At 37.1% G+C, this 26,697-nt stretch overlaps 2 protein-coding genes across 4 annotated transcripts in view; both read right to left on the bottom strand.

Annotated features, from left to right (window-relative positions):
• Positions 1-13,169, bottom strand: part of LOC124873932 (carboxyl-terminal PDZ ligand of neuronal nitric oxide synthase protein-like) — a 227,368-nt gene extending 214,199 nt beyond the window's left edge. For both annotated transcript variants that reach the window (XM_047374992.1, XM_047374993.1), the window contains exons 1-2: positions 12,268-13,169; positions 11,872-11,943 (exon numbers count right to left, since the gene is read on the bottom strand). In XM_047374992.1, the coding sequence (XP_047230948.1) occupies positions 11,872-11,943; positions 12,268-12,372 (177 nt within the window). In that variant the 5' untranslated portion in view covers positions 12,373-13,169. The remainder of the gene's footprint in view (positions 1-11,871; positions 11,944-12,267) is intronic.
• A 6,536-nt stretch (positions 13,170-19,705) lies between these two features.
• Positions 19,706-26,685, bottom strand: LOC124873477 (fetuin-B-like). 2 transcript variants are annotated; one of them, XM_047374155.1, is made up of 8 exons: positions 26,560-26,685; positions 26,223-26,471; positions 25,738-25,851; positions 25,237-25,315; positions 24,304-24,470; positions 23,860-23,973; positions 22,591-22,725; positions 19,706-20,179 (listed from the first exon to the last, which is right to left on the bottom strand). In XM_047374155.1, the coding sequence occupies exons 2-8, from the start codon at positions 26,418-26,420 to the stop codon at positions 19,925-19,927; spliced, it is 1,062 nt and encodes a 353-aa protein (XP_047230111.1). In that variant the 5' UTR covers positions 26,421-26,471; positions 26,560-26,685; the 3' UTR covers positions 19,706-19,924. The 2 variants fall into 2 exon arrangements, 1 of the variants encoding a protein (XP_047230111.1); XR_007039535.1 differs by lacking the exons at positions 22,591-22,725; positions 23,860-23,973; positions 24,304-24,470; ... (2 more) ...; positions 26,223-26,471; positions 26,560-26,685 and adding an exon at positions 20,781-21,182 and having other exon boundaries at positions 20,046-20,179.
• Positions 26,686-26,697: the final 12 nt, after the last annotated feature.

Genomic DNA, 26,697 nt, shown 5'->3' with positions numbered 1-26,697 from the left:
AGAGTTGGAATATATACTTTGACACAAATGATCACAAAACAGCAAGGTTAAACATTATTTATGTTTTAGGTTTTATGAAATATGCCTTATTTTTCCTTTTCTTCAGTTGCTCATTCAAAAGGTTTTGCATATATAGAGGTGATACTTATATTGTTTGGTGTTCGGGCTTTCATTTGAAAGGTCGCTTATGCGGGTCATATCATGCTGCGCAGTAGTTGTTGTGTGTTTGTCCCGAGTATGCATCTTTTGAATCATTTAAATCCCATCTTAAAATTTACTTATACTCCTCTTGTTATATCCTAGCATAAAAACTGTGGTCACTGTTTATCTTTAAAATTTTCTGACATTTATGTATGAAAAAAAAAACAATAACATTCTGATGTTATTGTAATTGCATTTTCTAATTTAGCATTTCAGTCTTAGAGTTGATAAAAGTTTCTGGTTATCCATTCATCAATCTACACTTAAGGGCCAAACCATTCATACCCTTCAAAGATTTGAATTGAACTCTTGGGTCAGAGTTTTTTGCACAAAGATGTAACAGGATGCTAAAGTCAGGGATGTGTAAAGTGTCTACACCAATGGCAGCAAACAGCTAATTATGAACCAGTCTGACAACTTCTGTTGACAGCCAAAGGTGGTTTCAGGTCAAAATCATAAACAATGCTTACTCAGACCAGTCTTGTAACAATTAGATGGGATCAGTGTGCAGGGCATTATTCAAAACAGAAATACATCTCTTACTCAGAGTGGCATGACATATCCTTCAAAATGCCAACCACTTGAGGAAATACCATTCAAAAGAGCGACCAAAGTGCGCACCTTAAACTTATCTACCTCAAAACAACTCATGTTTGACATTGCTATTGGTTAAATCTTTGGCGTATGTCTCTCACAGAGGGGTGATTCAAACACAGCCAGCAAAAAAAGAAAAAAAAAAGAAACATTCTTGAGCTTGCTTTGTTCTGAGCTGACATGGAATAAACCTCTGAGAGATTCAACCTCATCTGTTACTCATATGTGGAAAACACAGAGTGCTGCTGCCTTAGTGTTGCTGTGGTGAAGAAGGATTGCATCTTGGCATGAAAAGAGAATAGCAGCACAGTTTGCCAAGCTCTCAATTAACGCCTTTTTCCTATGCGGTTTCAGATCACAGATCCCAACGTGAATTATATATATACATATACAGGGGTTGGACAATGAAACTAAAACACCTGTCATTTTAGTGTGGGAGGTTTCATGGCTAAATTGGACCAGCCTGGTAGCCAGTCTTCATTGATTGCACATTGCACCAGTAAGAGCAGAGTATGAAGGTTCAATTAGCAGGGTAGGAGCACAGTTTTGCTCAAAATATTGAAATGCACACAACATTATGGGTGACATACCAGAGTTCAAAAGAGGACAAATTGTTGGTGCACGTCTTGCTGGCGCATCTGTGACCAAGACAGCAAGTCTTTGTGATGTATCAAGAGCCACGGTATCCAGGGTAATGTCAGCATACCACCAAGAAGGACGAACCACATCCAACAAGATTAACTGTGGACGCAAGAGGAAGCTGTCTGAAAGGGATGTTCGGGTGCTAACCCGGATTGTATCCAAAAAACATAAAACCACGGCTGCCCAAATCATGGCAGAATTAAATGTGCACCTCAACTCTCCTGTTTCCACCAGAACTGTCCGTCGGGAGCTCCACAGGGTCAATATACACGGCTGGGCTGCTATAGCCAAACCTTTGGTCACTCATGCCAATGCCAAACGTCGGTTTCAATGGTGCAAGGAGCGCAAATCTTGGGCTGTGGACAATGTGAAACATGTATTGTTCTCTGATGAATCCACCTTTACTGTTTTCCCCACATCCGGGAGAGTTACGGTGTGGAGAAGCCCCAAAGAAGCGTACCACCCAGACTGTTGCATGCCCAGAGTGATGGTTTGGGCTGCCATATCATGGCATTCCCTTGGCCCAATACTTTTGCTAGATGGGCGCCTCACTGCCAAGGACTACCGAACCATTCTTGAGGACCATGTGCATCCAATGGTTCAAACATTGTATCCTGAAGGCGGTGCTGTGTATCAGGATGACAATGCACCAATACACACAGCAAGACTGGTGAAAGATTGGTTTGATGAACATGAAAGTGAAGTTGAACATCTCCTATGGCCTGCACCGTCACCAGATCTAAATATTATTGAGCCACTTTGGGGTGTTTTGGAGGAGCGAGTCAGGAAACGTTTTCCTCCACCAGTATCACGTAGTGACCTGGCCACTATCCTGCAAGAAGAATGGCTTAAAATCCCTCTGACCACTGTGCAGGACTTGTATATGTCATTCCCAAGACGAATTGACGCTGTATTGGCCCCAAAAGGAGGCCCTACACCATACTAATAAATTATTGTGGTCTAAACCAGGTGTTTCAGTTTCGTTGTCCAATCCCTGTATATATATATATAGGATTTAAAATACCTCAATAGGTTTTAGATACATTTAACCTCTCTGCATCAAGGTAACATTGAAACTGAGTCATCACTCATGACTTTCCCCTTATCTCCTTGCTGTGGCATTTAATAGAGAGGCCGCAAAGTGTTCACACTTAGAATATATTAATCCAGAAATAGAGCAACAATAACTTTATAGAGTGTAAAGATAGATGGAGTAAAACATAAGGCCTCCCTCAAGTGCTACATAAATATATAACTGTAAATGCAAAGATCCATAAGTATCTTTAATCACCTCACTCAAAAAGAGTAGGGCAAACTAAACAAAATGTAAAAAAATTGCTATGGCTTTAAATAGCTGTTAGGAAGACTGTTAATTTGAACAAAGGGCTCAGTTTTAATGTCTCTGCACTGGTTACCGGATCATTTTAGAATTCATTTTAAAATAACTGAATTTTTGTGCATCTGGGAAGTATTCACAGCACTACATGTTTTCCACATTTTCTTATGAGAGCCTTTTTCCAAAATGGATTAAATTCACCCAATACTGACAGTGCAAAAAAAATTATATAAAAAGGTCGCACAGTTGGCAGTGCATGTCTGAACGTAAAACAAGCATTAGTCAGAGGAAGTGTTGTAGACCTCTACAAGAAGGGTACAAAAAATTATGTTGCATTGAAGCTTAAAATGAGTACAGCCACCATAAATGAAATAACTTTGGGACAACTAGCATTTTGCCTAGAGCTGGCTGTCCGTGTAAACTTAGCGTTTGGGGAGAATGGTCTTAATCAGGGAAGTGAACAAGAATCTGATGGTCCTTCTGTCAGGGCTCCAGCATTGCATGTATATATATATATTATATATATATAATATATATATATATATACATATAGTTTTTAGTAAGTGCCACTGTTTGTTTTAGTAGCCCAGGCTTTTTTTCTGATCTCCGCTCTTCATTGTCAGCTCAGCTGGCCGCCCTGCAGCGCATGTTCATTTGTTACAAATCAGCTGTTCGCCAGCGCGCAGCTGAGCTGATCTGCCTGACTGGGGCAGAGGAGAGGTTTGTCTGAGCTACTCAGAGTTTCTCCGATCCTTGGTCCCCAGAAGCGATCACACTCTATCTAACACTGACTCTTAAATGAACGACTCTCAAACAGTTTCTAACTTTCAGCTACATTAATCTAAATTAGGCAAAGGAATGATTACAGAGATCAGTGCCGAGGCTCGTCTCGGACCGTAACCTCTGTGCAAGGATGAGGAAGAGCCTCGATAGAAGGTCACATGTAGTTTTACATCTGGTGCTCCGATGCAATGGATGTGCCCTCCCTCAGTGATTATCAGGAGACTATGTGTCACCATTGTGGTGTCTATCTGGTACGTTGTGTAGTAGCTGGTGTCCATCCTTAATCTAAGTGTGCTGCTGCATTCTAATCAAACCAGTTACAGCCTGCTCCACCATCAAACCCAGTGCCTCAGCCACAGGTCATTCATGATAAACCTTGGGCCATTTATCCTTGTAATGTGTCGATGAGCATTCTTGTCCTATTCTAACAAAAAGGAAACATTAGAACTTATGCTTTATATCATTAAGGTATAAATGGGAAAAACTGCTATGAGTCATATAAATAAAGGTTATCCTTAACAGGTTGATATGGCATAGTTTAGTGCACAATGGTCCAGAAAAATATCAGCGCCCAGAAACTGTCGCCTCTTCCGTACTTGATGTCGAGCTGAATCACCGGCCCAGCACCCTGCGTCTGTGAAAGGTGGTTATTAAAAACTAAACATTCACAAAATAAGGAATGCCTAAGCCAACGGTCTACCGGGGATTTCCTCGGTTGCCCCGTATGCCAGTTTGCCCCTGGCTGTGAGTCACTTCACTAAATGGAGACCAAACACGTTTTAATCAAAAATGCACCAGAAACCGAAACCCGAGTCCAGTCCATGTGAAAACAAGTCCAGGCTTAATTATGCAAGGATATTCGGAAAATACCAGCTCGTTTTGCATCTGGTTTCATTCTTGCCGCTTAGTCTGGCGGTTCTTTTGCTTGATGTTGAGAGCATGGGAAATCTCCAACACGGATTTAAAATGCTGTTCAAATCTGTCAAGATCATATTTTCTCCTCTGAGATGTGCATCGTGTTTTCATGTAAGCTGCTTCTGGCATGTTATCTTTCAAAACCAATCACATATATATAGAATATTGATGATGTATTACAGATAATTCCAGTTCACACGGTCCCTGAATGCAACAGCTGGGAACAAGTTGTTCAGCCGCTGTGTTGAGCTGTCAGTCATGATTCCGCACCCCCGTGATCTGAGGCCGCGCCCCCCACGCCAAAACAGGGCCAAAAGTTTGAAGCCGGAAAAAAAATCTGCAAGTTCAAAAAAAAAAACTTGAATCTGAAAAGTAGTTTTGAACTTGTTTTTTCCAGTTTCACATCTGTTTTTTTTTTTCAGCTGCAAAACCTTTTTTCCAGTTTTCAAATTTTTTGGGGGGAGGTTCAAAATAATTTTTCAGGTTCAATTTTTTTTCTTTTGAACAAACTTTTATTTTTTAGGTTCAAATAGTTTTCTTCTGAACAAACTTTTATTTTTCAGGTTTAAATTTATTTTGTTTGAACAAACTTTTATTTTTCAGGTTCAAATTTTTTTCGTTTGAACAAACTTTTATTTTTCAGGTTCAAATTTTTTTCGTTTGAACAAACTTTATGGCCTCAATTTAGCTCCATAACTTTCTTACCAGAATAATTACAGTTTAAATCGTGTTTATCTGACATTGCATCAGTCACTGCCTGGACATGTTGTAAAGCTGTATTATATATTATATACTTCACTCCTAACAAGATAAAAACAATTACAAATTCTGTTTCAAATCAAGTTAACTTCTACCCACCAGATCAAACATGCCAGTTCATGTAAACTTGTATAGCTTCCACCGGGTTTCTTTTCTTTTCCCATTTCTTACAAATGTGAACCCAAAAAGCAGGGGGAATGCACAAATTGTCTCCATCACTCGCATCTCAAGCCGAGCAACACTGCTGAGCTCTGGCAGTCTCCACTCACAAATCTTCACACATCTAATCTTCTCACCCCCCGCTGCTCAATCTTCCTACATTCAGTTAACCGAGCACAGACAAATTAATGAGAAAATAATCCCTTTAATTCACGGTAAAGGTCTCCTCTTCTTTTAACAAGTTAATCTGCTTCAGCTCTTTGCCATTTAATAATAATAAATTAAATTTACAGAGACATTAAGACAAGATCTTCATCTCAAAGTTCTTTCAAGAAAAAACGTAACATGAGAGAGAACTGTGATGTTTTTTTTAAAAAGATTATTGTTTGAACATCTACATCTGAGAGCCGTGGAACTAAATCTGATCCTGCCGAGTTTCCTGCTGTAGCCAGCAATTTGTTGCCATTTCCTGTTTCGCTGTTTCATTTCATTATCAGCTGTTAGTTTTCAGGTGACTCAGGAACACAATGAACAATGACAGCAAATAGTGAGAGGCTTCCAGGAAGCCTGACTGGCTCATACTCTACAGACACAAAGGCTGAAAAGGAAAAAAAGAAAACACTATAAAGTGTATTATTTAAAAACAAATCTTTGTATAATTCAAGTTTTCTGAAAGCTGTAACAACCAGGGAATAGAAATAGAGAGCAGAAATCTATTTTTCTTGCTTAAACCAGCAACTATATGTCTCGGCACCAGTTGTCATCTCATCAAATCTTCCCAGGTTTTACAGCTATCCATATGAGTGCGTTTTGTAAAAGATTAAGCATTGGCACCAGGTGAGAAGTGGCATACATGACCTGACATGAACAAACTTTACTCCTAAACAAACATGAGGTTATCAGAAATAGGATCTAAAAATAAACCTGCCGCCTAAACCCAGAGCACAGGTTGGCAAAACTAACAGTTTGAATGTGTAAATTTATTAGCTTATCAATATCCCTGCTCAACATTAGGACCTTGGAAGATGTCACCACAATTAAAGTTGTGTATTACATTAAATATATGTCTTGAAGAAGTCTTATCCTTTATTATAAAAACTGTTATGAAGATAATGGTTTTAAAAGAGGTGAAAATGGAAAACATGAAAATATATTTATATGTGTGTTAAGTAGTCTTCATGCAAATGTTGCTCTTTTGCATTCCTTATCTCTAACTTACATGAACGAAATGAAGACTTTTGTCACACTTACATGTTTCAGATCAAATTTAATTTAATATCAGACAAAGATAACCAGAGTGACTACAGAAATCAGTTTTCAACTGATGATTTAATTTATTAAGTGAAAAAAGCTATTATAACCAACCAGATTTAAGTGAGAAACGACTCTCCTTTCCCCTTGTTAAATCATAAAATAAGTTTGATTATACATATATTTTGGTTCAATTTTGCTAATTAAAACCAGGCTTGATTACTGTCAGACCTGTAGGATCAAGAAGTCACTCAAACAGTACTTGTCTGAAAGCCAAAGGCTAAAAAATGTCAAAAAGCAACACCATCATACCTCATCTAAAGAAATCCAAGAACACAGCAGAAACAAACTCACAGACATCTATCAGTCTGCAAAGGATTACAACGCCATTTCTAAGACTTTGGGACTCCAGCTAACCACTATAGAACCTCTCAGAACCATTATACGCAAACGGAGAAAGCATGAAATGCTGCGTAAACCAAACACAGCAGAGGCGACTGTGGCTCAGTAGTAAGAGTAGTCGTCTTACAATCAGAAGGTTGTAGGTTTGATTCCAGCTTCCTCCTGCCATATGTCGATGTGCCCCTGGGCAAGGCACTTAACCTCAAGTTGCCTACCGATCCGTGTATCGGTGTATGAATGTGTGAGCGTTAGTGAGTGCGATTGGGTGAATGTGGTGCTAGTGTAAAGCGCTTTGAGCAGTCTGTATAACTGGAAAGGCGCTATATAAATTCAGTCCATTTACCATTTTAGAAAAAAAGCTAATTATATTAACAATAACACACACTGTGGTAATGTGATGGTCTGAGGCTCCTCTAGGACTTGGATAACTTGGCTTAATTATGCAACCATAAATTCTACTCTGTAGAAAAAATTCTAAAAGGAGAATGTCTCAATTCCTGACCATAAGCTCAAGTAAATGCAGGCGTGCAGCAGAAAAAAAATAAAAAATTAATCACAGTTGATTCATGATGTAATAAATGGCGAGTTTACTTTTTCAAACAGGGGCAAGGTTGGCTTTACGTAACCTTTTCTCTTAATAAATGAAATCAGGTGAAAACTACTTTTTTCCTTTTAACCATGTTATTTTAGTCTGATATTAAAATCGGTTTGATAATCTAAAACATTGAAGTGTGATGATAAAGCAGAAGAAATTTGTGAGGGGTAAATACTTTTTACAACAAAGTATAACTTAGGAGCAGAGTGTTTGTCTCTAATATACTTTAGAATAAGAACACCCGCATATTTGAATATCTTTCTTTTCCCAATCCAACATTAATAAAGATCAACCAGATGTACAAAGATGCAAAAATAGGCATCAAACTCGTTTTTGTTAAGTCCTGGAGACAAACATCAAGTAAACCATCTATGGCAAAACCGCCATATTTTTTTCTTTTGCATCTCTTTGTTGTGATTGACCTTTATAGCATACTACAGTTATTCCCAGCAAAAATCAGTAAAGCCCATCCCCAGTCAAATTACGTGAAATCATCTATTTTCTGACAAAAGAGAATACAGGATCACTTCAATTCAATTCAATTCTCTTTTATTTATATAGCGCCAATTCACAACACATGTTGTCTCAAGGCACTTCACAACAGTCAGGTACATACATTCCAATTAATCCTAACAATTGAACAGTGCAGTCGGAGTTAGCTTTTTATTCAAATTGGATAAAATGTTTTTCTATCTAAGGAAACCCAGCAGATTGCACCAGTCAGTGACTTGCAGCATTCCCTCCTCCTGGATGAGCATGTAGAGACAGTGGACAGTCACTGTCATTGACTTTGCAGCAATCCCTCATACTGAGCATGCATGTAGCGACAGTGGAGAGGAAAAACTCCCTTTTAACAGGAAGAAACCTCCAGCAGAACCAGGCTCAGTATGAGCGGCCATCTGCCACGACCGACTGGGGGTTTGAGAGAACAGAGCAGAGACACAAAGAGAACAAAGAAGCACCGATCCAGGAGTACTTCTTTGTTGTTTTACAAATAAACAACTATTTCTCCTCTATATTTATTAGTTTTATCCCAGATTGGAAATGTTGGGAATTTCTTGTTTGTTTTCCAACTATTCCGCAATAATGTCAGTTTGTGCTCACCTCCAGTTAAATGAGTGGATAAACAAAGAAAAAACTATATTTTACACACATCAGGTGCTCAGAACAAGAAATAGCATTACAAACAGCGTTACAATACATGAAAAAGTTAAATATACTGATTATGGCTCTTTTCCTTGCAAAATAACTAAATAAAGAGTAATGTTTTTTGTAGTCTCTAGATAGAAGGCAAAACAAATACTTTTAGCTTACAAACATCATCATGGCTTCTCTACTTGTCTCAAGATTTCCATTTTGACTTCCTCTCTATGTTAGATACCTGTGGCTTCCTTCCATTGTGTTGTCAGGCCAGTGTCAAACCATTTTCATGCAGGAAGAGCCAAACCAAAGCCCATGTTCCTGCCAACAACAACAGCGGCAGCCTCTGCTGCTATGGCAGCACAGTTGTAGGTCTGCTTCAGACAAGCAGCTCACTCCTTTTAATAGGGGAGTATAACGTTTTTCCTGGCTTCAGTCCTCTCTACTCTGACACCCCTAAATAAAATCCAGTAAAACCAATTGCCTTCAAAAGTCACCTGATCAGTGAGGTCATCTGTGTACTCTTCTGTGAAACCTTCACAAAGCACTTTTCTTTCCATCATCTGAAAATGGAAAGATTACAGTACTGCAACTGCAAGAAATGACTTCACCTGAACTGGCAAGTTGGGCAAGGAGAGGATTACTTAGAGAAACAGTCAGGAGCCCCACTGTCCTTGGAGGAGCTACAGATGTTCACAGCTCAGGTGGGAGATAGACAGGATGACTATTAGTTGTTCAGTCCATAGATCTAGCTGTTTTGGAAGAGTGGCAAGATAGTTGAAATGCAGTTTGTCACAACAATGCAGGGGAAACAGCAAGCGGGTAATGATGGGTGCTCGGCTTAGACCAAAACGTGGCACTGTTTAGACAAAGACTACTACTCCACAGCAACCTGCACATACCCATCCAACAGCAAAATGTGGTGATAGAAGTATTATGTCGTGTCTGACAGCGCTTGAGTTGTTTGCAAAGAAGAATGAGCAAAAATGTCAGTTTCTATATGTGCAAAGCTGGTAGAGACATACTACAAAAGACTTGCAGCAGTAACAGCAGCTAAAATTGGTTCAAGAAAACATTAACTCAGGGAGGCTGAATACAAAACTACACCACACTTTACAAAAAAACTTGTAAAAAAAACTATGAAACCAAGCATCAGTTTCCTTACTCTGAGGTTGGGTAGTAACATAAAATCCCAGTGCAATACAATGTTTGGGGCTGCATTGTGACGAAATGTAAAAATGTGTATGGGTTAAAATACCTTTTGCAAGGCACTGTATATTCTGCACAATATACCTTCCAACAAAAACAAAGGCAAATATAAGACGCAGTGACCTTTGCAGCTGTGTGTGAACATGTGTATGAGGTTTAGAAGGAATCCTCCATTGATCACAGAAAACAACTGAGGTTCACCATAATCCTCAACACCAACACCACTGGCTTCACCTACATCAGCTTCCTTAAAAAAGAAAGGCTGCAGTCAAATTGGCACTGATTAAGATTAAGTCTACTTCCTGGAATTGAAAGCTGTAAAATATAGCTTCAGAGAGCAGAAAGAAAGAAGAGAGAGAGAGAGAAAGTAGGGGGAGAGATCACAGTCCAGTGCACAGCTTCAAAGGAAACTTTCAGAACAGTGATGGAGCACATGGGAGATCAAACCTCCTGTCAGGCAAGCCGAGCACGAGACAGTGAACACACTTAGCTAAAGCTAGCTAACGACTAATCATACACAAAGGTTTCCTCAACATACTTTCTTTAATTCATGATGTGGATCAAATTGTTATCAAAGCGTTTATTTGGTCAAATAAATGTATTGATAAAGATTTTTTTAATTTAAAAACAATAACAAAAACAAGCTATAAGAAAACAGCAACTCTTCAATTCCTAATCCAGCTCTATGGCTCAGAAGAGTACTCACCCATATTTCTAAAACTGTAATACAAGTACCACTGGTGATACTTGGGCTGCTTTAAGTGGTACTCAGAAAAGGTTCTGGTATGAATTCTTTGCAAGGAAAAATAGGACTGAATGTGCTGTGATTTAGGGCTAATACACAACAACAAGAAAAGATGAGCTGTTTAAGTAAATTAACTACTTCTAAATCAGCAACATCTTTAAAGAGAAGTGCAGGGAGAAATCTTTAAGAACTTCTAGTATGAAATGCAGCACCTTAAGATCCGTTCCATTTACCTCTGAACTTTGAACTGGAAATAACACTAAAGTAAACTTAACAATGTTACATTTCCAAGTTTGAAAACCAATAGGATTTGTTAACTGGTGTGCTCAATGAACAGCTTGACAATTATTAGCAATACAATAATATCAACTTATTTTTCAGCATAGTGTACTAATAAACATGATGTATGAGTGCGTGATTTAATTAGATGTATATCATCTTAAGTGCAGATGTACAGTTTTTTTGCTTAATAGCAGCTTTTACCAAGTATATAAACAAGGCAGTTATATTGGATTTTGAAGTCAGGGTTGGTAGGAAAGCTCAGACATTCCCACTTTTAAAACTGGAAACAGCTCTCTTCAGCAGGGCCAGTGGGTAAGAATATTTTCTTTCAATCAACAAACTGAAAAAAGTCTAAAGTCCTGTTTTAAAATTTATACTCAGAATACTTTATTAATCCCAGAGAAACATTTTGTTGTGAGTTGCTCAATTAAAGTCTAAATTGGAAATGTGGGAAAAAAAATAAAATAAGAAGGGACACAATAAAAATAGAAAAATAAAGTCAAAAAAATAAATAAATAAAATAAGATGCTCCAGTCAGACTTGAGCTAAATTAAGTATCTGATTTTAAGTTAGGAACGCTGTGTAAAAAAAAAAAAAATTGAATTGGAATAAATATCTCCGTGGTCACAGGTAGGCAGGATTTAGTGTAAAACTGAGGTGGTTATAAGAAAATCTGAGAACCACTGATGTATACAAAGAAGTTTCTAAAAGAAGGATCATTACCCAGCTCAACACAGATGTTAAGAACAACACTGTATCCAGTCATTTTACATTTAGCTCCCACGAATGATACCTAGTGAGCAGCAACATTATAAAATCACATAATTAAACTGGGCTTCTTTCCGTGTCTCCACTCACCCGGATCCGTCTCATGGCAGCCACAATCTCCACTCTGCTGCTCGGCCGCGCCACATCCAGACTGCCAATATACTGCCGCCATGAAGGTGAAACATGACAGGTACAAAAGGTGCGTTAATGACACAACTGGCGTTTATTTTGTTTATATTAACCATAATGTTTCAACCCTCACAACACTATTACTTCACTGCGCATAACTTTAGTCTCTGCTTTGAGCTCATAAATTACTTTCTCTGGGAGCCAAACCCAGGATTTAGTTCCAAAAAGTCGCAAAATGTGATTTAGGTCGTCAGTTGTTTATGTTTTAAGACTTGTTTAAAAAACAAACGCTCGTTTAAATTAAACTAAACTGTAAACACTGCCTGTTTTCACTTTGAAGGAGTTAGGAAAATTCACCTTTGCCTCGAAGTTGATCCCATGCTGGAATGCTTCCTCGTTGTGCAACGGGATCCTCAAATCGTGTCCATCATCAACGAGGTTGTACTTGGTTTTCCCAGGCATTTTTCCAGCTGTTTATATATTCACACTGCAAGAGAACGCCAACAGGGTATAAGCCTGATCGATTGGAAAAGGAATAAATCCAAGAAAAACAATCCGACAATCCGGTTAGTAGGTGTTCTCCATAGCAGCGACGCTCCGACGCCGCCTCAACAGCAGCCCGAGCAGCAAGAACTTCAGCAGCGCTCCGGTGAGCTGCAGGAAACGCTCTGAGGACACATGCAGGCCAAGTGAGACGGCGACATGCGTGGGCAGATGTGTTTTCCCGACTTTTCCTGTGCTCAATGTGGAAGTTGGTTACGTCCTGCCTCCGGTTGTGGACTTCTACACTCTCCACCCTGTCCACAGCGTAGGGAGGATTTGATTGGAGAGTCTGGGAATCCCACCTGTTTCCATTGGAACAAGGGCACACCGTGGCCCTATTGGAGGAGTGGCTCTAACTCCAGTACCTGCCCCCTCTGCTCCATTCTACCCTCTCTTCCTCTACCGTACGTACACGTACACAAACATACAGCTGGGAAAAAATGAAAGAAAACCTGAATGAGAGACTAAGATGTGGTATCATGAAATTGATTCAAGGTTTTCTAACATTTGGCTTTGCTTGTTATCATGTAAAGAAGCTTACCAGCAAGATGCACATGACAAAAAACTCAAACCTGTTCTTTTTAAATTGCACTATAGTAGATCAAATCTATCTATCTATCTATTTTATTTCATGTTTATTTGTTTTATATATTATTATAATTATTATTGTTAAATGAATGGGTGGGGATATACTGGCAAAGCTTATTTAGATGCATTTTGTTGACTGTAAATAATGACGGTAGGTGGATTGTTGCTAAAAAAGAAACTGCACATCTGGGCAAATTACAAAGTACAAGGCTGCCAACTAGCGGTTAAATCCTATATCACATCCTCGGATGCATTTCGCGCTGAAATGTCATTATCAACATTTGAGGGTGATAAAAAAATAAATAAAATAAAACTTTTTGATCATTGGCATGTCACACAAATTAGTTGGGTAAAGCGGTGCCTTTTGAAGAAATTAAACTATAAAAATCTCCATAATTCTTTAGCTCTTTTTGCATAATTAGTCAAAAGGCTACTGGGATAGTAAAGTATCTAAGGCCAGGCTCTCAAATATATCCTCTGAGGTTTCCCTTTGTTCATTAAGGGATTAGGAATGGCTTTATTTAAAGTGAATCCTGTTAATTTAGAATTAATATGAAAAGTTAAGCAAGTTTATGTTCAAACTTTGTTCACGACTAAATGTAAAGATAATAAAAAAAATCACTTTTTATATTGGTTAAAATGTTTGATTAATAGGAAACATGCTAGTTTGTCTGAAGGCATTATTGACATTATAAAGTATATGTGTATGAGGGGATCATTTAGAGCCCCTTATAAAGTGCCCTGCAAAAATATTTGTGCCCTCAAATGTTTGCACATTTTGTCATGTTTCTTATGGCATGCTTTTGGGCCTAACCCTTCCCCTCCTTATGACAGCAAACAAGCTCAGATGCAGACAGGAAGAGCTGCTATCTCAGCATGAGAAGTTATTACAGATAAAATCAGTAGCTCTGCACGGCCACCCAAGGTCTACCCACGACTCCTTTGAAAGGATACAGTGTAAATGAATCCTGTCCAGTTTATACAACACATGGTTGTCTGTAGTCTGTTGGCCTTTAAACCATTTTCTCCTTGTAAGCCAGGTTGTGGGAATCAGTGTACTGTACAATCTCAGCAGGGTTCCAATGGAAATGTCAAAGGGGTGCAGGTCTCATGTGGCTACAACCTGCAGAGAACAATAATAGTTTAAACGTTTGAAAAGACAAGTCTGTCTTTATATCTGCACTTCTTCGCAATGTCAGATTGGATCATAGAGACAAACAGAAGCATTCCTCTCCTATGATCCCAGGCCAGAATTCTGCTCTTGGTTCTCCTTTAAAAATCTTGAAAGGTTAGCATCCTATCCTGTTTAGATGCTTGAATCACTTTAATTGACACTCCTAGCCTTGATAATTATCCACCCACTTCCAAAAAAGCCCCAAAATAATAATAATTCAACTTGCATGTGTGAGATGGGGGAAAACACATTTTCTATATTTTCTGAAACTAAATAAATACATCAGGGAGACACTAATGTCAGAATATTCACTGATATTTCTCATTTAAAGTAAAGCATAGAATTAATTAATGGACTGCTAGCCCCAGTTGGTTCTCCTTAAGGCTGAAATAAAGAGCATCCGAAAACAAACAAACAAAAACAAAAATGTTCAAAGTAAGTTAAGTTTCCAGGGATTTGAGGAGGTAATGAGACACATGTAGATCTCTGGTTTTTAAATCCCTAATTTTTTAGTCCAGTTTTCTCTCTTTTTTTTTTTTTTTTTGTTCATTACGTTTTTTTCTACTGTTTTACCAAATGCAGAGGAGTTTTTGTAACAGTTTCAAGCCTTTTGTTCATAAACACACTTTTTAGATTTATTCAATAAATCAAGTGAAGATTTCCTGTTATCCTTCCATTTTATTTACATGAAGGTGTTAAATTCACTTGTTCCTTTTTGAATATATTGTGGAGGATTTCCGAATGTTTGATTAAAAAAAAACTATTATTTCCAATGTTGTAAGAAGCAAAGAAAACAGCATGATTTGCAATCATTTGACACCTCATGTGTTTAGTATTTTATTTGTGTTGATTCCAAATTACAGCTGCAAAAGCATTTTGCTTCTTCACTGGGGGGGAAAAATGCAGCTGTCATTCATCTCTTGCTCTTAACTACAAACACATACCAGTGTGTGTGGGTGTGAACGGCTTCCTGTGTGAGTTTCCACACATGCACACGCACACTACACACAGGTTGTTTCAGCTACAACAGTCGTGGTTTACAGAGAATTTGGGCCACCCAACAAGATGATTAAATCCACTTTTACTTTCAGAAAGACTGAACACAAAAATGGAAACAACCTGCTAGATAATGGGAACAATACATTTATTTTAGCCTGAGGCTGTCTCACAACATGTGACAATAAAGCAATGGAAAAGGTGACTACAGCACACACTTGGGGATATATTAGATATAATCAGTCTCTAATGCACAAAGACAAATGGGTCCAATAACATTTTCCATAGTTCATGCACATCCAGGGCGTATGCAGCACAGTCCTAATTAAATCATGTTTGATGATGCTCCAAATGAGAGCTAAAACAGAGGACTCCTAGATGAAAGGTTTGAGCACAGAACGCATAACTCCAAATTACTCAGAAATGTTCGTTTACTGACTTAAAGCTGGAGGAAGGGTGACACCTGGTGGCCAATATTTTGAAGTACACAAAAACGTTCAAGTACACCAATGAACAGATAAGTGAACATAATCAAAGACAAGGTGATATGTGTACATAAAAATATTAATAACAATAAAAATATTAATAACAACAAGAATAAGGATCATGTTTATTACAGGAGTGAACAGATTATGATTCTTTACCTGTAGTATTGGTGTTAGTATTTGTTTTTCAAAAATCAGGCTTGACTGACAGACAAATGTTTTCCCTTTGAAAGAAAACACCTGACAAGCTTTTCTTGTTTGCTAAGCTCTACTGCTTGAACAAGCTTTTTTTTAATTTTTATTTCCTGAATCTCTCTGTGTTGTGTAACTTTAAAATTAGACCCTATACTTCTGGCAGTGAGACAGCTCTAATAAATTAGTTCATGAATTTGTATACAAGCAGTTTTCCTGCTGTAGAGATTAAAGTCAAACAGGTCTGTTCATCTCCTGAACTGCTTCGTATTCACTCACAGTCCACCGGACACGTTGTGAGCGCCAGTTTTTAACGTGCAAATAAAACTGTCACCACAAATCACAGCGGCAGCATTGTGGGTATCCTGACTCAGTTCAGTGCCAGAAAGTCTGTAGTGAACTTAACTGTAAGAAGACTGACATTTTTTCTCTTTACGATAAGAAGAAAGGTCGTCACGCGCCATTGAAGCGATATTTTCCTTGCAAATTAAAAGAGTTAATATAATACAAATGCTTGCATTTCAATGAACAATGCAGTTAAAACATGTTTCTGTTTTCTGATAGGTCCTATAAGAACTTTAGAAGAAAATTATTCTTTTATGTTGACTAAAATCTTAGATTTTTGTTGTCAATATATGCCCATTTATATTAATTTATCAAAATGTTCATAATCAAGATGATAGCATATATTTCACATTTCTTCAAAAGATTCTCTCTTTTATTCTTGCTGTTAACGACAGACATTTGGGTTTGACATCAAAAGATTAATTTCAGATCAGCATTTCAGCTTTCATTTCCAGTAATTTACATCTGGATCTGATGCACTATAAACAATATAGAATAATTTGTAACAGAACATCACTGTTGGTGAGCAAAAGAATTGAAACAGATAAACTGAAAGGCTCCAAACCAAAATGACATGGTTATTCGGGTTCTGAGCCATACCACAATTTGAACGAGTTTCAAAATTACAGCAGCTGGAGCAAAACATAGAGATTGAAGAAAGTCAAAGTATTTACAGCACAATGACAGGCACTCGGTTCTGTCACTTCTGACAACGTTACAAACTGACTCTTCCAAACTGCAAAAATGCCTTTTTAGGAAGATGTGTAATTGTTTCAATGCAAAACATGCTAACCCAATCTTTAAGTATTCACATCAATGACTTAATTTTCTATTAAAGCACCACTGGCAGCAATCACAGTCTCTTCCCGGATATGTCTCTACAAGCTTGGAAAGCCAGTTTTTTGGACATCTCCCATTATTCTCTGCAGATCCTCTCAAGCTCAATAGGTTTTAATGAGCAGCATCTTCAGATGGCTATTTTTACTTCTTTCCATAGACATTAAGTTGAATTCAGGTCCCTGGAAGGGTTTGGGTGGACCACTCTAGGACATTTAAAGACTGTTCCTCACTTCAAAAGTGAGGGTGTAAAAGTACCCTACCTTTTCTGGACACAAAATGTAAGTTTAATTGTGTTGCTGATAATTTTGGCCTTTGCAGGTTTGATCATTTTAGACCTGTCTTTTTCTGAGATGAAACAATGTGGTCTGCCATGGGAAGCCATGTGTCAGGTTTTAACTACCAGGAGGTTGTTCTATACTCCAGTTTGGCAACTGGGGGTTTAAAGGTTTTATAACTTACTTATAATTTACAGTAAGTTAATATGTGACTGCCATTAAATAATGTATTCAGTAAAAGGTTGCTTAGAGATAATTTAGTTTGATCAGGGATCAAAACCTGTCATGGGATAAGAACCAAAATACATAAAAAATAGGGTGTTGAATAGGATGATAATGTTTCAGAAAAAAATACGAAGTTACATTGTATATGAACTTTCAGTATTTTTATGATCACTTTGTTTTAATATCTATGGAAATACTTAACTGTTAAAGCAAATAATTAACATGAATCATTTATTCAAGGGTAAGAAAGGGCAGCGGAAAGAACAAAATGCCAGTGCATTTTGTTCTTTACAAATTGGCAAGGAGGCAATTTGACCTAAAGCTGTTTGATTAAAAAATTAAACTACAAAAAACATTTCTTTCGTTTCTGTTTTTTCCTCTTATTTTTTTAACCAAGACGTTTGTTGATCCATTATCAAATTTATTTATGTTATTTTTGCAAATACTGCAAATTCAAAACAGATTAAAAGCCTTCTTATCTATGGACTATGCATCAATTCCTACAATGAATTCCAGCAAAACAAAAACACTTCACAGGTGCTTAAATGAGTTTCTATAGAGCCTCCCAGCATTCACAATATACTTGAAAATAAATTACTTTACAACACAACTACTTTATAACATAGTAAATTCTCATGCTATTTTAATTAAAACAATTTGTGTTTTATTTCAGACTTGAATTTGTGGATTTTTAAATTGTGGCAGATAAAGCTGGGCTGCTACACAAAGAATGTGCTGGAATTTCCTTTCCAAATAAGCTTTCTTAAAATCCTTTGCTGCTAAAACGAAAAATGGTGACAAAAAGAAAACCTGACATTTAAAAGGCATTTAAACATTTGAATGAATGCACGTACATTTAAACTGCATTTTATAATGTATGTGCATTCATGAAACTGCATATTTGTGTGTGAAAAATATTGTGCATTCCCAGGAATTATTAGGAATTATCAGTTAATCCTGTCATGGTTGATCTGCTCCAGGGCCTCTTTTGCCACTCCCACAGCATCAGGGCTGTTGTGCCCTTGTGACTTGGATCTGGCTTTCCCACAATGCAGCTGCAAAGACAGATGAGTAATTGACAAGCCTTTTGTTGTTGTAATACGTCCTGTATCCAGAGGCAGGAATTCAGGTATTTCAATCAGGTGTATTAGAGCAGGAAAAAAAACAAACTAGGGTATAATATCAGGGGCTTTGATTGGTTAAATACAGCTCTGGACAAAAAGTGGGAGATTCAGCTGGGAATGAAATGATGAGGCAGTGATTGTTTACAGCCGGGTTGAGATTAGTGACTACCTGTCAGAGAAACTGAATTTTATTACATCATTACCCGTCTTCCAAAAGAGACAAAGTTTTGCCTTTCTTCACAAGAGCTTGTTCCTGGATTTTTCTTATTTTAGTTTGCCACAAAATATTAATATGCTTGAGTTTCTTTGAAAACATCCAAAGCCTCTTTCCATAATAACCCCTGAAGATGATCTGGAACAGTAATTATAGAACTAGAAAATCAAATTTCATATTAACATTGTATGTAGGAATACAGCTTTATTATTTTGTCTGAAACATTTGGAGGATATTGGCTTGCATGTTTTTACTGTGAAGTTCCATCAGATGACTTGTGGGGGGTCTGGGTTTATTTTATATACAATAAGTGAAGTGAAATAAATCATATTATAATGTGCAGTAATTTATTTTTCTATCATTGTTTTTTAACAGTTAACAGCTCATGGTAAAGTTAAATTAAGATTTAATTGGGAAAAAACTTAGACCTGTGTTAAACAGGTTATTAATTGACCACACTTAAAAACTACATATTTAAGTTCAGCTTTGTAGGAAAGCACCACATGGTTTGAAATCATTTTGTGTTGTTGCATGTTGAAAACTATTAATGATCATTTAGGCTTTGCATTTTCTTCATTTTTGCAAAATAATTTTATGCAAACATGATTTTGTCCTTGTAGCACAATTAAAACATAATTTATATTTTAGCACTTCATATAGATCGTGGTTTCGACTGAGCATGTGAATATGGAATTTTACTCACGACTTTTATTAAAATACTCTTTTTATGGACATTTAAGTCGAGGACCTTATGAGACCCATATGGTTAAACTTTACATGTTAGAAATCTGACATTTTTAAATTGTGAAAACAATTTATTAAGTATTTCACATTTGCTGAAGAAATAAAACATGTCCAACTCAAAACATGCATCAAAGAATCATTGGAATTCATTGTGTTACAATATTGCCTGATAACTCAGGTTAATAACATCCTACTTTTAACAGTCAGGTAATTCCACCAAATATAAAAAGGGATACTTTATGTGAAAAAACAAAGATTAATCCAGGTAATCAGAGCGAAGGATTGCGTAAACCTAAAGTGTGTCTTCTAGCGCCAGGGCAGGAGGTGGCAGTCGGAGCTGCTCTGGGAGCGGGAGGCTCAAACACAATCCTGCCAAGACGGCCTTTTTGGCTGGAGACATTGATGTCTGGGTCCTGTGTGACAGAGTGCACATGCTCATGGGGGTGCAGGTGTGTGTGGTTGTGTTGATGCCCTGGGTGCCCACTAGCTGCTTTGGCATGGGCCTGCTCCTCCAAAGTGGAAACCTAAATAAAGATTAAAAGAGTCATGGTTTCACAATTCAGCTTCTGCATTTGTTACATTTAATACACTTCCTATGGCTACAAATCTAGTTATTTTTTGGGTTGTAATGTTTTATTTGAATAGTTCTTTTCTAAGGTGAAAACCAAATGAAACACTAGACTCCAAGGAGTTTAAAATAAGAGACCTAAAACAAGAGTTCAGGGTGGAGTTCTCTGATCCATGCAGGGACTACTTTAGACATACAGACTTAAACATGAACATACACCACCACTAATATTTGTGTCCTTTAGCAAGTTGCATCTTAACATAAACCTTTTGTTGCCACCAACAAGCTTCTTGTATAGGTCTGACTGGGTATTTGACCACATTTTTTGGTAGAATTGGTAAATTTCAAATAAAATGTTTGATTTTCTTTAACCTGGCTTTTAAGTAAAGTCCACCAAGTTAAGGTTTAGGGTGACTCTTTTGGAAAGCAGTTCTTGAGTCTAAATGTCCACCTGTTTTAAAACTAGTTTTAGATGCATGTATTGAATCGTTGTCCTGTCGTAACAACCAATTGTTTCAGCCATCTGACTTAAATTGTCTCTCTTAGATGAAACAAACCTGGCTTGGAACAACCCAGGAAACAGAACCTTGAGGCCGCCATCAGCTGAAAGGTATTGGAACGCACTCACTGTCCATAATGAAGCAACTTTAACATCACATGGACTGATGTGTCACAGTGGGGTTTTGGGGTGGACCGAAGCCAGCAGCATTTCAAGCAGTCTTCAGCTTTATTCAAAAAAACTACAAAGCATAACAAAAATCACTGCAAGACATAACCAGAGTTGAAATCCAAAAAACTTACATCTGCAGGCACTGCAGGAACATGGCACACAAGGCACAGTGTAGGGTAGCGACCCGAGTTGTGAAACGAGAGGAACCAGCAAAGGACAAGGAAACAAAACCAACTAATATACTGAGGGAGAACAAAGGCAGATAATCAAAGGAACTAAGAACAGGTGAGACAAGGAGGCAGGGAGGCAGAGGGAGCAGGTGAAACAAATAAAACTAAAGCATGGGGAAAGGGACTAAAGACAAGAGAGTAAGCAGACCTAAATGAAACTATAAACCAAGATAAAAATAAAGCATAAGAATCAAAGATTCTTGATTCTGAACTGAAGGAAACTGAGAAACTGGAGGGAACACAACAATCTAAGCACTTAGCAAAACAGAAACCATGAGGAAACCCTGACTACAAAAGTAAAAAAACCTAAACCAACACTGATAGAACAAAACTAAGAATGAAGCAGAGGAAACGACTAGAATAAAAGTAAACAACAACTAAAGCTGACCTATAAAGGAGAGGCTGGAGAACAAAGATGAACTAGAGGGACGAAGCTAAGAAGAACTGGAAAATAAAGGGAACTTAAACCGAGTAATAACTAAAAGGGGAAAACAAATGACGAGAGGAGTAACAGAAAAGAAACTAATAAATAAGAGAGTGCAAGGGAACCAGAGAACTATGATAAATAATAATAATAACAATAATTATTATTATTATTATTATCAGGAAACCATTCTAAGAAAATAAACAGGAAAGCAACACCAAGGGAACTAGGAGTGAGGAGAGCACAGAAGATAACTGAAACAGAAAACAACAAATAAGATGAATACAAAACACAAATAAGAAACATCTAGCTAAAGGCAAACAAAAACACAAAACCAAAAACAAAGTCCAAAAAGTCCAAACCCTGACATGATGAGGGGTTGCCAGTATTCTAGTGTGCTGAAGTAGGAGGATAACCTCAATTTTATCTCCAATCAAAAGCAAGATAGATGAAATGTAAAACAAAAACATTAAAAGAGCAAGTTAACGTTAAGACTCTGGAATGGCCTACCCAAAGCTCTGACCAAAGATTTGTAGACCATGCTTCAAAGGTAGCTTTACGCCAAGAAACCAACCAATTTCAATGAACTTCTTTAAAGAAGAGTGGTCAAATATCCTGCCAGATGCTCGTGGATAACTTAGAAATGTAAACCAAATATTAATGAGGTGTTTGCATATATTTGAGCCTGTATGTATAATTAATGACCCTGTGAATCCAAAACTTAGCTCTTAATTAATTATCTTAACCTATTACTTGTTCTCCTTCCATTCTGGATAAGAATAAGTCAATAAAAGCCACCCTAAGTTAATAAACATGAATGATTTTCAACTTCTATCTCAAACTAGTAATTGTTTTATGATTATTTAAATATTAAAGCCTTACAGAGTAAAACGCTCAGCACAGGCCATAAGTTGGGTGTAACCCCATGATTAAGAGCGTCCCTGACACTTTATTTAGTGTGTGGAAAATTTCTTGAATCAAAATTTTCATTAGACAGCTAATATTTCTTTTGAGTTGTAAATCAAAATGATCAAAGCAAGTACCTGTGGTTCATAGATCTCACATTTCACATCAACTGATTCTCGTTTCTGAAAGGAGCTGGCATCTTTTCCAACAGGGTTTATGAATTTAAACGTCTCCTCCAGGGTCATGTGTGAGCCTGTACAGAAACCTCTGTGCTAAAAGAGAAGTTAAGAAGAGTTAGTATGATTTTTCATGCATCAATGGTCTATATCTGCTTATCCTTGCAAAATTATACCCCAAGATAAATACACAGTACACTTTTGATTTAAAACTTCAAAAAGTGTAAAGTTGGTTGCAATTTACACATTTAGACGAGTGTGGCTCAGTGGGAAGCGTAGTTGTCTTGCAATCTGAAAGTTGTAGGTTTGATCCCAGCTTCTTCCTGCCACATATCAATGTGCCCCTGGATGAGGCACTTAACCTCAAGTTAGCTACCGATATGGGTATCGGTATATGATTGTGAGTGCGATTGGCTGAATGTGACTCCAATGTAAAGCGCTTTGAGTAGTTGGTATTACATTTACTATTTGCAGTCGGATTCTGTTTGGAGTTCTGGGTCCGTTTTGACAAAGATCCTCAGAGTCCGCTCAGAGATCTATCTTACATGGTCATTGCTGTAGATGACCATTTAGGCTTAGGCCACTGACATCATCAAGTACATTATAGGACATATTTGTTCACCTTCTTATTCGTTCTATACATAGTGCTCAAATTATTTTTCTGTATCTTGTGTAGAGTTTGAATATATATTTATATCCACTATATATATAGTTTAGAAGAATAGAAGTTCATGTGCTCATTTACTCAACTAATAAGGGAGTGGATCTCTGTGTGGTTGAGCTGGTAGCGTTTTTTTTAATTCACTGTTATTCATTGTTCAGAGAATATCTCTCCTTTTTCTCTTGTTTTTCCATATATGTATATATATGTATATATATATATATATATATATATATATATATATATATATATATATATATATATATATATATATATATATATATATATGTTACAGAAATGCGGGACTGTAAATAGAAAGGAACAACAGACAACAGATTTGTAAAATTAAACAGGAATCAAAACTTGAAATCAAAAATCCTATAGAACAGAACAAAACCAAAAAAATGAAACAATTATTTCAACTCATGACAAAATGAGGGAAGATTAAAGACTTTTCCCAACTACCCTGCATTTCTGTCTGTGAAAGTATGGGACAGTTTCTCCGAATTTTATTACATTTAAAGCATTGTTTAAACACCTAAATTGCAATATTTAAATGTGTTACTCACAGCAAACTGACAGTTCATTGGTGGGCAATGGGCCAACTCACTAACATCAGTTTCTTTTGAACACACCGTCTCCAGAACAGTGAACTCTACAAAGTAAGCCGGTCCAATGACCCACTGACAAGACACACAAAAACATATTACATGCAATAATAAATGGACATTCATAACAATTTTACTCACATTATCAGTCAAAATGTATAGATTTGGGAATCATAGTTGTAGATACTTCGGACAAGATGTTTAGATTGCTATTTCTAAAAACAAAAATACACCTTACAATAATGCACTACTTTGTCTTGGTCTATCACATCAAATACATTGAATTTTGAGGTTTTAACATGATCAGAAGCAAAAAAGGGTATGAATACTTTTACAAGAAACTTAGGCTGGACCTAAAGTTTTATTGACTTGTAAATTTGCTGAGATCTCTGCCTTTGTTTTTACCTGTGAGCTGGCTTTTGTAATGTTTTCTAGTGTGAAGTAGTTGGCAAGCCGACTCTCCTTATTAAACTTCTGCAAAGAGAGTTTGGCTGTCTCCTTAATAACTGGTTCATTCAAGTTGTCAGCTGTAGGACAGTCCGGGCACACATGCACAACAGCAGTAGCTGCAACTAAACACAAGGATTAATTGTGCAAAAGTCAAAGAAAATTAGCAAAAGAAACCATATGCAACACAGTCAGAAGAGTTCAATTCTGACAGATTAATTATATTTCCCATCTCTCACACACAAAACATGAATAAATCAAATTTAACACAAGTAAATTGAAAACCACAAACCAAAACCTAGGTTTTGTAAATAGACGAAAGGACAAAAATCCCACATTGCAGGTTAATTTGTATTACCAGTGGTTGTAATTAATTGCAGTGTATTTAAGCTCACAAGGACAGATTTGGTTGGGGGCACATTTTTTGTAAACACCTATGAAGCCTTATTAGGGAATCTGACAGCCAAACTTTGCATTTTTATTTATCATATGCAGTGGGGAGAAAGGAAAAGGAATTCAGAGACAGAAACAATAAACAACCCCGAATTTACCAAAAGAGCTACATATAAACAGTAAAAACATTGTCTATATGGGAAAACAAGAGAAATTACAAAAATTGTAAACCAAGAAAAGGCAATGAGAAAGAAACATTAATTGTGATTATCAACTAAAAAAAATTAAATGCATTTTTCAATTTTGCTCTTTGTGTTTCCTTTATATTTTGGGGGGCCCTCATCTTAGAACCAAAAGTAAATTCCTTGTTTGTTTGCAGAAACTGGGCCAATCAAGCTAATCCAGATTTGCATCATTCCTTTCTTTGTAATTAATAGAAATATGACTTAAATGACTATATGTTTAGGTTATTTTTATTTTTTTTAACACTTCACCCACCTTCTCGCAGGGCACAAGAGTAGCTTTCAAGTTTGACCTGAGCATCAACCTGAACAGATACCTGACATTCTCCATATACCTGAAGGAAACAAATACATTTATGCCATCACCTTGTTTTTAGATGACTAAAGGGGGGGAATTCCAGCATTGCATAATGTTTTATAGATAAATAATTGCATTATTAGATTTTTGTATAGCAAGTACTTCACTCAGCTTATATGTGATTTTGCATTCATTCTAGACTATGGCAGTCTTAGGGCTACACAGAACCAGATAAGCTAAATTAAAAAAAATCAATTTGAAACATTTGTATCTTATGTATAAGAATTGTAATAGACAGCATTACAGAATTGTTATATTGCTTTAGAATTAATAAAGGGTCATTAAAAAATAAGCTGGAGGAAAAATGGTAAAAAGCACATTTAAAAAAAGAAAACATTTTTGCGTTGTGTGGAAGCTCTTATGAAACTGAATTATAATGTAAAACTTTTTTAGACTTACAGGAATATCTCCGATACCTCTGACTTCACATTGTTTCCATGGTTTCCTGCTAATGGTGTGGCACTCCGTTTCCAGCACATCAATAGTCAGGTTGTAAACTGAGCTGCCCGTCTCCTGGATATTACAAATATGGGTGATTTTGGTTTTAAACTGTAAAACACACCTCCCAGAATGCCTGGCAGACTTTCTGATGAAGCCTTTCTTAAGATTCCCTATTTACAACAGAAATAATTGTTCAAAAAACTGATCCACCACTTAATAAAACTGAATCATACACTATTAAGGGCATAGTTAATTTAAGAAGGGCAGCTAGACTACAAATATGCATAGTGTTTGTTGAATTCTCTTTAAGTATAATTTCTTCTGCAAGATTCTTTGTCTTGAGATCCCAAAATGTTTTCAGAATACCAGGAACCGTGATTATTAAGGCCTCATTTTAATGAATATTGTATTTTTTGTGCATGCATGCAATTCTTAACCCTAACCTGGTTTGATGTGTGAGAGAGATCGTAGAGTCTGTTGAGAGCCAAGATGTATCCGTCAGTCTTGTCGCGGTTGATCTGCTCCACGGCCTCTTCTGCCGCTCTCTCAGCATCAGCGCTATTGCAACCTTGCGACTCCAGTTTGGCTTTCCCATCGTGGAGCAACAAAGCCAGAAACAGGACTAGAGGATACACACTCATTCTCTTCTACACATGCACAGTTTCATACACACGCACACACACACACACACACTGGGCCAAAAACAACATAAAAAATTAATCCTAATTTTTACAAAGACTGTTCCTACAGATGCAAGAAAGACAAATGCTGGACTTTCACCTCTCCCCTGAAGGATGAACAAACAACAGCTATCTGCTACATGAAAGGCCGATACCTGACTGACTGACTGACTGACTGAGGGGGTCATAGGTCACTGGGCTATAGAGGACTTTAACACAATGATTAATTAAATAAGAG

The sequence above is a fragment of the Girardinichthys multiradiatus genome, chromosome 9 (assembly GCF_021462225.1).
Source record: "Girardinichthys multiradiatus isolate DD_20200921_A chromosome 9, DD_fGirMul_XY1, whole genome shotgun sequence".
NCBI classification, from domain to species: Eukaryota; Metazoa; Chordata; class Actinopteri; order Cyprinodontiformes; family Goodeidae; genus Girardinichthys; species Girardinichthys multiradiatus.
Note: the sequence above shows the minus strand (reverse complement) of the source record. Positions and strands in the feature narration are given on the sequence as shown.

Bases quoted from the DNA above. Each gene is read 5' to 3' on its own strand.
- LOC124873477 (XM_047374155.1), bottom strand. From the start codon at position 26,420: ATGAGTGTGTATCCTCTAGTCCTGTTTCTGGCTTTGTTGCTCCACGAT. The intron at 25,316-25,737 runs GTAAGTCTAAAA...TGTTTCCTTCAG, and splicing joins GAGGTATCGGAGATATTCCT to GTATATGGAGAATGTCAGGT. The intron at 24,471-25,236 runs GTGGGTGAAGTG...CCTTGTGTTTAG, and splicing joins CTCTTGTGCCCTGCGAGAAG to TTGCAGCTACTGCTGTTGTG.